Source organism: Lutjanus erythropterus, chromosome 2 (genome assembly GCF_056507025.1).
Source record: "Lutjanus erythropterus isolate fLutEry1 chromosome 2, fLutEry1.hap2, whole genome shotgun sequence".
In the NCBI taxonomy this organism is placed as follows: Eukaryota; Metazoa; Chordata; class Actinopteri; order Lutjaniformes; family Lutjanidae; genus Lutjanus; species Lutjanus erythropterus.
Genome location: NC_139318.1, coordinates 21,255,553 through 21,268,073, shown reverse-complemented (window position 1 = coordinate 21,268,073; position 12,521 = coordinate 21,255,553). Strand labels below are relative to the sequence as shown.

Sequence of the window (12,521 nt, the reverse complement as noted above, 5' to 3'; positions counted from 1 at the left end):
CTGTGGACAGACAGACCAAAGGATTAAAAGGACCAGTGTGTAGGATTTAGTCGCATCAAGTAGTGTGCTGGCCTCACCCTCCCCTTCCAAGCATGTAGGAGAAATTACAGTGACCATGAAACTCGCAAAAAAACACAAAAGGCCGGATCTAGAGTCGGTGTTTGGTTTGTCCATTCTGGCTACTGTAAAAACATGGCAGCCTCTGTGGAAGAGGAACCATGCTCTCTGTAGATATAGATGGTTCATTCTAAAGCAACAAAAACAACAATTCTTATTTTCACGTGTTTATACACTAATGAAATCATACTTATGAATGTTGTATTCCGTTTCTTGAAATATTCAGGCTGCCTTTTAAAATCCCTAACTTTCTCATGTGTAGTTATGATTGGAGCCAAAACAGCATCAGTCCAAATACCTACAGAGCTCACTGTGTTTTGTCTACAGGTAAATCCTGATTTATGTCCTGGCAGCTGTTACAATATATACAAATACCCTTCTTTAAAGATTACCAAAGAGGTAAATGGTCAAAGCAGCATGGAGTATTTTCCATGTCTATCCATGTATTGTAAGCCATTAAAAACAGATTATTGGCAATTAATATAAAGTAGTCATTAATCCAGCTAGTAAACCACCTGGATCCTGAGTCCATGTGTTGTGATTTTAAAACTAAAACCTACAACTCTACTACAGTGCATTATAACTAGGGCTGAAACTAAGCACTATTTTCATTAGTAACTAGTCTGCCAATTATTTTCTCAAATAATCATTTATAATCAATTATTATAAAATGTTACATAATAGTGTAAAATTGTCACAATTTCCCAGAACCCAAAGTGACATCTTCAGATTGATTGTTTTGTTCCACCAGCGGTCCAAATCCCAAACTGATTTCTTAGACTATACTACATGACAAAGAAAAGCAGCAAATTCTCACTTTATGAAACTTTGAAAAGCTAATTTTTGGCATTTCTGCTTTAAAAACTTACTGAAACAAAATAGTTGCAGATTAGTTCTTTTGTCTAACTGGTTGATTAATTGACTACTCGCTGCAGAGGAAAAATATCAGATGTGTGTAAACTGCTAATCAAAGAGCTCTTGAATTACACAATATGATAAAAAGAAATTATTGGCAATCAATATTAAGTAGTCATTAGTGGAATTCCAGCTAGTAAACAACTGGGATCCTGAGTTCCTTTGTTGTGAATTTAAAACAAAAACTTACAACAATGCATTACAACTAAGGCTGCAACTAAGAACTATGTTCATTTTCAATTAAGCTGCTTATTATTTTCTTGATTATTGATTTAGTTAGATTTGTTGTCATTTGAGTGACTATTTGATTAATTACCTACTGAGAGTTCTAACTAAAACCTATAATAAGAAAAAATTATTGTTGGCCTCAAAGTTTTCTATGAGCATAATTATCAGATGTGTGTAAACCACAAAGAGCTCTTGAATTACACCAAATAATCAGTAATTACCTTTGACCTTTTGCCCAGACGTAGATAAAACAAGTTAGTTAAGACACAACACAACTTTCATTTTTGGCATCCTGTGTGTCGCTGTCAGTGGCCTGGCAGTTGTTAGTCAAACTTTTCTTTTCGTTCTCTGAATCATACGGCAGCTCTGTGTCTGCATCACCCGAAAACATCCCGTCCTGCTCTGGAGTCTCAGCTGACGCATCCTCGTAGGCACTTATGCTGTCTGAGTCGGTCCTGTCAGGAGAAGGATCTCGTCCGTCCTCAACGCCGTTTTCACAAGGCCTCCGCAGGATCCCGTCTACACAGACTGGGTTGTCCAGTGCAAGAGAGGGCATGTGGATCAGGGGCTTACTAACCATCTTCCGCAGCTTCGTCATGACACTTCCTTCATCCTCTTCACTTTGTCTCACCTCTTCTGATGCTCTGGCTCTGCTTTCACTGCTGTCAGGGTCACACTGAGACGAGTTGATTTCGTCTCTTTGTGCAAAACTCTTCATTTGGTGTCCTTGTCTCATTATCTCATCCACACTGGCATGTGTGTTTGCTGCAGCAGATGATTCATTATTCCTTTCCTGCAAAGAGAAATTGAAAATTTAGTGTCCTTTCAGAACAGCCAAAATTTAATGGCATGCAATGCATGGTTGGGAAAAGTAGTCATTAATGAATAATAAACATTTATTGTAGTTACTTCACAGAGTAATTTGAAGCTTTATAAATTTCAAAAATGTGTTCCCACTTGCTCTGAACTTTTCTTTCATGGACTGACAGAATGTGATCTGATAGAACAAACTTTATCTTTAGTAGACTCAATGTTCAAGTTTCAGTTTTGGAAACACTGAATTTTTCAAACTTCGTTATTTTCACATCTAACTTGGTGAAGGTTGTTTTGGCAAGTTTTAAGTGTGTTTATGATAAGTTAACAAGACAACTAAAGTAGTAGTTTAGTAAAAGAGAGAAACTTGGCTCAAAAGGTTATAGTTTTTTTCTGTTCAATAAGGAAAATATTTCCTTTCTTGACATTTTGTGAGTTTATTTTGTTTATTTATTGGATGTATCAAACATAACATAATGGGCTTGCACACATCTCCCAACCAATGCCACCCGGATTGAGAATGTGGATGCAGTTTCTATAGTGGACCCTTGCTTTGTAACATTTGTTTAAAAAAAAATCCAATACATTTTTTTAATTTTAAATTTAAATTACAATATTAAGTATGAATTTGTCATTAAATTTTAATTAGATACTGAAGTGCTAATAAATCTTAAAATCCATATGGCCTTTCTGTGCTTCAATATACCAGTGATGACTTGGTTCTCAACATCTCATTTCGAGATAAATATTGTTTGTTTATCCTCAGATTTAATACTGTATGAGTTTCTCCAGTGAACAGACTAGCAATACACCATGAGGGAGTGAGCGTAATACTCCAGTACATGATGTACTGCTGTAACTAGTGATATACAGTAGTCACTTATTCGTATAAGTTGGCAGAGAAAGGTCTAGATTAGCTTAGAAAAACAAAACATGCACAATTATTCATACTTCATGCTCTGTTATTTACACTCAATAAGAAGTGATCATGCTGCTGACAAACTGTTACATAACATGTTCCATAAGACTTTACATCTTTATACATTAATTCAAAATCCTGGTGCCTCTCTCGTGTTACGTAATGTTCTCCTTTAAACTGTCACATTACCTCTTTTAATCTCTCCACCTCTTTCATCAGAGAGCAGACCATGCTCTCTAGTTTCCTCTTGGCCTCCCTCTCTCGTTCCAACTCCTACAAATGCAGAGAAATGTTGGCATAATGAGAGGACCAGCAGCTTGTTAGTGTCATAATTTGTTAGAACAACAAACTTCTCATTAGAAGGGATGGAGACTAAAAGACGTGTATATGTGGCTTCATGTGTTTATGTGGCTTTGACATACCAAACTAGCCTGTCCAGCTTCCCTCTGGGCCTCGGCCAGCAGCTCCTCTACACCCTCCAGTGTGTCCTGTAGGACGTCCACCTGGAACAACAGAGCCTCTCGCTCGACCTCTAGCCCACGCAGCTCCTGCACCACCTCGTCATAGCTGGCCTGCAGCTCCAACTACACCATAAACGCAGTAACAAATCAGCGTGGGCAACTTTAGAGGAGCGCATGCCAGTCAGTGGGTGGGCACGTGTTTAGTAATTCTCAGAGGCATTAGTGGGAGGCCTCATCTGGCAGCATGACAATTGCTCCATATGTACAGGAATATGTATCACTGCAGTCATCTATTAGACCTGACAGGACTATGAACAAGACATTCAATACAAAAAATAGTCATAGTCATGATAACAATAAGAAATACCTACCATTTCTGGAGTTTCATGGAGTCCCATGAAGAGGTCCTGGTCAGACTGATGAAAGAGAAAAAAAAACTTTTGAAAATAATTCATTTGTAAACAATAGTTGAGTCTTTTTTAATGAAGTTAAATGAAAACAAAAATGCCTTTGGTCCTCAAAATAACTATGATGTGAACACTTACAGAACACATGGCCTGCAAACTGTAGCATTAAAATGATCATTAATTCACAAATGAAATCAGTATAAGCTTCATAAAGTTCCATGTGTTTCAGGACTATGGTAATGGATTGCGTAAAATCCATAACAAGAAAGGTGACATAATATATCACAACCTTTTATATACATTTTGAAATTCTTTGCTGTGGTAAAAAAGTTAAATTATGTGTATTTTAAAGTAAGGAGTCCATTGTATTGAAATAAGGTCAAACAAACAGTAATCTGTAAATCTATTTGTGGCTGAAGTAAAGTTTCTAAATTCATAGCTAAGCTACCCCAACAGTTCTGATTGTTTATATTTTATTTTCATGCAGTTAATCTTCTAGCGTCACAGACTTTGCTAAACCAAAATCGCAGCTATCAAAATGCGTGACCTTGTCTAAAGACTGTGCTACGGCGGCACCATGTCTGATAAAAGCACTCAAAACACAGTGTGTGATTAAGAATGAGAAAAACATAAGCAGTGGTGACATTCCCAGGTCATAGAAAGAGAGATGCATTTGCATCAGACTTGTTGCCTTTCTGTTTTGTTTTTTTTACCTCAGTAGTGGAAAATTTTAAAGGTATATTTAGATTTTTTAGATTTTCAAAGGTACACAAGGACTGAATGTAAGCTTAGTTTTCTGTAATAAAATCTGAAACAGTCTTTGGGATGTGACAAACATATAAAGCAATATATCAAAAGCAAATACAGTAATAGAGTAATCTAAATATATCTTAATAAAAATAAATACTAAATTACAACTAAAAATTCAGTAAAATTGTACTTTAGTTATAGTATACAAGTATTATCTCCAAAATGTACTTAAAGTATCAAAAGCAAAGTTAGTCATTCTGCAGAAAAATGTCCAAATGTAAATGTTATACTAGATTAGATTAGATTATCAGTACAGATGCTGCAATCTGCATGTAACATTTTACTACTGTAGTTGGTCGAGATGGAGCTGTTTAGCTAGTTAAATCCAGTGGCTCCCATCCTAGGGGGGCCTTCAAAGAGGCACAAAATATATCTGAGTGACCTTGAAGTGATTAACCAAGTAGAAAAGAGGAAACAACAAAGTTTCTTCTTTTTTTATTAACAACCTGCACACAGTGCACTAAACACCGTCTGGTTTTGCTATGATGCAAACAAATTTTCAGGAAGGAAATAAAGACTAAACTGCGGTCTTGAAAGAGTTTAGAGATTATTTTTATAGCTTCAGTACCTTTGATTCTATAATTAACAGATACTGTATCATTTTAAACATGTAGTATCAAAAGAGTACACTTTTGACAACCTTACCCACAACTAATTTAAACACATTTAAACAAAGCACCCCAACTAGAAAGATTTTCTTGTAAGGGGTCACAAGCCCAAAACATTGTTTTATTAAGTAACAATGCATTGTTTTTTATGAGCTCATCATATGTTTCCAGGTTGCAAAATTAACTTTTTTGTCCACAGACCAAATGGCAAGTGAATGTTCAAACCTTACCAGTATTTTTTGGCTGGCAAGTAAGGCAGGGTGTGCAGTATCAGTAAGTTATGTGTAACACGTCTGAAGACTTTTTCCATGCCATCCTTCAATTAAATTCGAGGCCAATTTTGCAATTAAACAAAATGTTAAAATATAGGCCTCCTCCTCTGAGTATATACATATACTGTTGCTTGTAACAACAGCTTGCATATATCTTAATCTGACCATAGCTGTTAAGTGTAGTTACTGGAGTAAAAAGTACAAAATTTACCCTGAAATTTAGTGGAAGTGGCTAACAATAGAAAAATACTCAAACACAAGTACCTCAAAATTGTATTTAAGCAAATAACCTTTTCACAACTGCTTCTGTATAATTACACTGCAATGATCATGACACATGACAGACATGCACTGGAGATGTCCAGGACCACTGACAGGGTTTGATTGATCAGACGTACAGCTGTATCGATTTATCTGCTCAGTCATGTTATCTGGCTCTTACCTGGCTGTCACTTCTCTTCTTCAGGGTGCCTGCTCGGCTGTCGCTCCGTGCCAGACGCCTGGACGAACTCTCGGTCTGATAGAGAGACAAAACCACACGTCAGGAACAGGTAGAGCCTAGCATCACACACTGTGCACTCAGAGTACAAACACAACAACCTAGTTAGCTACGTTAATTAAGGGGAAGTGAGCTGAAGAAACTGCAAGCCTGATAAAAACAAGCGTGACTGTTCATTTTGTCCAGTCTTAAACAGTTAACAAAATGGCTGACTAACGTCCCATTTTCTCACGCTCCATCTTCTAACCGTAACTGTTTAAAAAGTCGAATTCTGAACCGAACGTTAGCTTAGCTTTAGCTCCAAACAAACACAGACGTTAATGTCGCTGTGATTTGTCCGCTCACCTCTTTTATAAGGCTGCGGAGGGACTCATCCTCGCTAATTCCCCGAGATAACGTCCGTTTCTTTGGCGAACCGCTGCTGTCCAGAGTGACTGAATGCATTTTTTATGGTTTATATTAAGTTTTCGTTTATGTAACAGACACCACCAAGCCCTCTGGGTGAAGTGGTGTTTGGTGTTTGTTTCCTACGCAGCAGCAGCAGCAGCGGCAGCACTGTCAGTGAACTGCCGACGCCCAGGCCGTGATCTACGGAAAGCCTCAGGGACCAAACCTTCTTTAACACCGCCCTCGCTCCGCCCACGCTCACGGAGGAGTCAGAGATCAGCCCTTCACAGTCATTTTTGGAGCGGAGGAGAGTCAAAAATAAATAAGTTCGTGTTTGTTTTGAAGTTGAGATAAGCAGCATGGCGCACGTCAAGCCCCACGTGCTGAAACTGGTCGATGACAACAAGGTCTGCCAGGTGTTTTACAGGTGAGCTTGATGGTTTAGTGCATAATGTGGACAAATGAAGAGGATGACGGGCCTTTAGGGAAAGTTACTTAAGAGGAATTTTAATAAAAAAAACACAAAAATATGAATTCATTAAGAAGCTGTTTTTCCAAGCACCTAATGGTAGTGTCAACATATACAATGCAATAGTTGTCTGGCTGTTCATATATCTATGAGCTCATGTAAATAACAGAGCAGTTTTTGCATCTGTTCAGCAGACAGTATTTGATGCTAAGCATTTACAATGCAAACAACACTTACATTGATAACATGAGCACCTGTTTTCATGTTGTGGACCAGGTGCTGTGAACTGTGACTGTATTGGTTGCCACAGTGAAGGGAAAAAGGCCAAAGCTGGTCTGTTTTACCAACCACCTGGGTTTTCTTCCTGTAGCTCTCTTACTTTTTGTCCACTTAATTTATAGTATAAAGCAATAAACATTAAACATTTTGTAAAATAAATTATTTGTCTTCATGCTACGAGATTGATGAAAAGACCAATACCACATTTAGGATTAATAAGAAGCCAGCAGCTGATTAGCTTAGCTTAGCATAAATATTGGAAACTGGGGGAATCAGTTAGTCTCTGTACAAAGATTACAAAATCTACCACTAATAACATGCTTGTGTGTTTAAACCCAAAATATCTAACTTTTCTGCATTAAAATGTCTAAAAATGCTAGACCTATTTTGTATATTTTGCTGAGCTGTGTATTTAGAAATTAGCACAAATATTTTCATCAATGTTCAGAAGAGAAATCCATGATTTATTCAAGGTAACAATATGTTTCCTACCAGCCTTTAGTTGCTGTAACTTCCAGGAAAACATGAGGTATGTCTGATATGCCAGAGAGTGAGGAAGGAAATTGGCAAATGTGACTAAACATAATGTGAATAAAACTTTAATACATACTTTAATACCTATTAACAATGAAGACAACAACTCCCATGATCCCACTCTTCTTTACAGCATGAAACTACTTTTTTGTTAGAGACCCCTAGCAGCACAGTTTACATACTGTGTTTAATTCATACAAAAACCAAAGTTTAGCAATGTCTGGCTTTACACTTGCAAGAAAGCAACCCTCATAAAAAATGTAATGTGTGGTTTGTTTTTTGTTTTTTGTTTTTTTTGACTTGAACAATAGTCTGAGCTTCACTATTCAAGTATAGGTTTAATTTTTTTTTAAAGATAATACTATTTTTCTATGTTATATTTTGTGGTTATGATGAAGGTAGTGAGGAAGTGGTGTGGAAATTTCATATCATGATTATAGTGACTAAAATTATCTTTATTATCACCATTATCATGGTTTTGTTAAAATGTGCTAAAATGTTCAAAAAGTTTTGACACACTCTCAGATGTCATTTCACCAGGTTTTATATTTAAAAGTTCTTTATGATTTGTCATGACATCATGTCCTTTGAGATTTGTCTGAGAGACTGTTGCTAACTTTGGTTGATGCTGGACTGTATTTCCTGAGTTTTTCCAAATGCAGTAATGCAGTAATCAAACAATAAAAAAAAACATATTTGGAACGGTGCTACTAATCGTCAGGAATCATATCAGGGCTAATCATGAAAAAATCAGCATAATAAGAAAGTTCCTTGTTGTGGCTTTAAGGTGCCGGAAAGCATGATCCTCACAAACTTAGCACAGTTTTTAGTTATATCAGTATTTGAACAGTACAGATTTAATACTGCCGTATATGCACATTACAATGCCTACAGGACTGTGTCATACAATGAAGCACCACATCTGACCATAATAAGAAATGAAAGGCACAGCACACATGAAAACTAGTACCATGATCTGTTCTGAGGCTGCAACTGTGTTTTCCTCCAGCAGATGACACTAGTGGGTCAGTGATGAGCTCACTGAGAGCAGGAAACTCATTGTTTGTACATGAACAAGAAATGTGCTCCAGAAATATCCCAACTTTCATCAATAAGCACATAAACCGTCATAAATATGGTATCACTGCAAGATTGTTGTTGGACCACATCAGATCATCTGACATTTTATTGAACTGGAGGCTTACAGATCAAATGTGACACATGGAAGGCTTTAAATTGTACAATTCATAGTAATTAATGAAGAGACAATTTAAGAAAAAAAAGACATTTTCATCAGCTTTACACCAACTACAGTGATCAGTACAAATCCAATTTCAAGTAGGCCTGTAATACGTTGTAAAGTGTCTGTAGAGTATGCAAATCTGCAGCTACTGCATGACTTCAGTCAATCTATTAATACAAGCTATTAACTTAAGACTATCTTTTAATTATTACTATGCCATGCACCTTTTTAAAAACCACATTTGCGCATTTAAAAGCCTTTGATTTTAAATGATATAGTCAACTATCACTTTACTGGTCCACACAAATGGACCAGCTCAATTTTCATGCAAGCTCTTGCAACTTCTAAATAATCTGCATTTAACCATCATGAGGATTCCCCATTAGTGAGTTTTTAGTTAAAATGCACCAGAAATGTTTAGATGTGAGTTACTGAGGGGATGATGTGGAAGAATCGGGAGGAATCCATGCATCTTTTTTAAAAAAAAATCATTTACACCATAATAAATCATTAATACCAACAGGCGCAGTGAGCCATAGTTTCTGTCATCATCATAATAACCTAATTGGGCTCTATGGCTAATATGAGAGCTTGTTTGTGCACTGTAAAAACATTTATCCTCTCATAACAGTGCGCGCACCCTCCCTCCGCTCTGTCCCTCTTGACTTGGTGACAGACCTAAAAGCCTTTTGTTGCAATCTTAGCCAATGGAGACGGATTACGACACCGGGCAGCTGAGATATATAAAGAGCCCCTTTTTGACCGCACATGCACATTTTTCAGTGACACTTCTGAACACTCACACACCTCCATGGACTAAAATTGTACAGAGGAGCCCAAAAACAACCATCATACTACATGTGAGCGGGCTATGCATTCATCAGACAAATAATCTGGTAACTTTCAATCACCGAGACACACTGGAACCTACTTTTTTTCCTGAAAATTTATTGCAAAATCTCCTGCTGCAAAAAAGCTACTTCGGGGTGATCGTGTTGGATTAGATGCATGTCACTGAGTCCCTGCCTTTTGTAGGATAAGGCGAGCAGCGGCGCACACCCGATAGAAGGGATATAACGGGATAAAGCGAGTAAAAAGACAAGAAAAAGAAAGCAAAAAGTTGTATTGCCTGGTGTCCACGCATCGTCATGCCGAGGTACAACTTCTTACTGTGCATGATGGTGCTCATCTCCCTGGGACAGTCAGGGAGCGATGAGCCCAATCTGCTGCTGCCTTCTGCCAGCGAGACGCCCACGGATCATGCCGGGCTGTCCCTGCTGGACGAGGACGCCGGTTCCCACGAGTGCTCCGCCTGTGTGTGGAGGGAGCAGAGCAAAGTGCTGAGGCTGGAGACAATCAAGTCCCAGATCCTGAGCAAGCTGCGTCTCAAGCAGGCGCCCAACATCAGCCGGGAGGTGGTCAACCAGCTGCTGCCCAAGGCGCCTCCGCTCCAGCAGCTCCTGGACCATCACGACTTCCAGGGAGACGCGTCGTCCCAGGATGAGTTTATGGAGGAGGATGAGTACCACGCCACCACGGAGTCCGTGATCACCATGGCCTCTGAGCGTGAGTAATAGTTTACAACCCCACAACAATATTGTCTCCAAATGCGTCATGCGCGTAATTGCGAGAGCAGAAAAGGTTCAAGTGGCTCATCAGGCCTGCTGCGTGGACAGTCAGTGACCTAACCTACTTTTTCACATTCAGTTTGGTAGTCCGCTCAGTGTGTGCGTGTTTGTGTGTGTGTGCGCGCGCGCGTGCGCGCATGTGTGTGATACAATTAGACAAATGTCTCTCTGGTCAGCTGTTGGCCACGGCTGTCAAAATAGGCGAGGGATTACGCGTGAAGCTGATAAATCAATAATCAGCAGCATAAAGAGCCTCGTCACTGAGACAGACAGCTCCAATATGGCCTGATGAACTTTTGTTTTCATGGTGATGATGATAGAGCTGCTGAACTCCTCAATCCACCTGCTGTCATGCTCAGACTTTGCCTCTTTTGGCTGATTTTTGCGCGTAAACGCATGACAGACCCATGTGAACGTCAAGTGCATTATTAATGATAATGCAGCATTTGGCTCGCATCCTTTTATGTCTTCTTTTTAGCATAAAAGCCCATGAAATCTGGAGTTATGATCACGTCTGCTCTGATTATTGGCCCCTAACAATTTGCTCGCCCTCTTATACTTTCCCATAAATCCACAGATAAACCGCAGGCAGGCCCCTCTGAGACATTTTATAAAATTACTGTTGAACCCTGGCAGCTGTGCTCTATCGCTCTTTTATAGGAGCCTCTACCGGTTTCCCTGCTGTTCATCGCAGTGAGAAAAAGTGTGTCCAAAAAGCTGCTATTGTTCCCCTCATGCAGCGGCCCCCCTCGGCCGCACTTGCCTTTTAAATGCGAAGTTTATGGGCGCAGCTCGTTTTTTTTTCCACCACGAGTACACAAAGACAGAGAATCACTTAGGGTCGAGGGGAGTGTGTGACCTTTTCCTGGCGAATCGCGGGGTTCAACAACATTTACACACGTAATATATTCTGCACAAGGCGGATAAAACACACTCAAAATAATCAGTGAACAAAGATAAGCCTGTGTGCAGGAGGTATCTGTGTTTTTTTCCTCTCAGTTGTTGGATAAACTGGTTGAGGTGTATTTTCATATAAGATAAATTAAGATAAAATAAAATAAGATAAGATACAATATACTTTATTTTGGCTTTAATTTGGCTTGGGCAATAGTGTTACACAGCTGCAGTTAACAATACAGCTGGGCTGCAACTAACAATTATTGTCATTACCAATTAATCACTCATTATTTTCCCAGTTAATTGATTAGTTGTTTGGTCTTTGAAAAGCCAGAAATTAGGGAAAAATGTTTATCAGTCTGCCCTCAAGTGTCAGTTCACTGTCAGAGAAACTAAAGAAACCTGAAAATATCCACATAATACATGAGGTTTCAAGTTGCAATGAATAATCACTTTGGTATCAAATAATGAATGAATCACCTCTGTTTTAATAATCTATTAATGAGTTTGTGTATTTCTTTAAAGGAAAACTTCTAAATTCTCTGATTCCAGCTTCTCAGATTGCATATTTTTTTGGTTTCTTTACTCCTCAGTAACTAAACTAAAAAAAATTTGAGTTGTGGAAAAAAAACAAGTCTTCTGAGGACAACATCTTGGGCTTGGGAAACCGTGATCAACATTGTTCATCATTATCTGACATTTAATAGACCAAACAACTAATTGATGAATTAAGAAAATAATCAACAGATTCATGAGCAATGGAAAAAAATCATTAGTTGCAGTTCTAGTGAGGCAGCATATGTGAGAATTGAGCTGGTTGCTTGTTGAGTAGGGCTATGGACATAGGAATGATGGAAAACTTAAAGTAGTTGTTTTTGCTCTTGCTGGCTTTGTATTGTCTGCCTGAAGGTAGAAGTTCATATTCAGAGTGTAGGATGTGTGCTGGATCCTTCAGGATATCTTATAGTTTAACAACACTTCTTCACCTGTCCTGACAACCCCACCTGTCTCTTATAGAGCTGCAATGATTAGTCG

At 38.5% G+C, this 12,521-nt stretch overlaps 2 protein-coding genes across 3 annotated transcripts in view; one reads left to right on the top strand and one right to left on the bottom strand.

The window, feature by feature from the left end:
* Nucleotides 1–1,332: 1,332 nt before the first annotated feature.
* Nucleotides 1,333–6,645, bottom strand: LOC146331505 (uncharacterized). Its single transcript, XM_084731960.1, has 6 exons — nucleotides 6,395–6,645; nucleotides 5,993–6,067; nucleotides 3,825–3,869; nucleotides 3,415–3,576; nucleotides 3,182–3,265; nucleotides 1,333–2,053 (listed from the first exon to the last, which is right to left on the bottom strand). Exons 1-6 carry the CDS (start codon nucleotides 6,491–6,493, stop codon nucleotides 1,520–1,522), a joined length of 999 nt encoding a protein of 332 aa, XP_084588086.1. The 5' UTR covers nucleotides 6,494–6,645; the 3' UTR covers nucleotides 1,333–1,519.
* A 1,825-nt stretch (nucleotides 6,646–8,470) lies between these two features.
* Nucleotides 8,471–12,521, top strand: part of LOC146331504 (growth/differentiation factor 11-like) — a 32,072-nt gene continuing 28,021 nt past the window's right edge. For both annotated transcript variants that reach the window (XM_084731947.1, XM_084731940.1), the window contains exon 1: nucleotides 8,471–10,527. In XM_084731947.1, coding sequence (XP_084588073.1) covers nucleotides 10,110–10,527 — 418 coding nt within the window. In that variant the 5' untranslated portion in view covers nucleotides 8,471–10,109. The remainder of the gene's footprint in view (nucleotides 10,528–12,521) is intronic.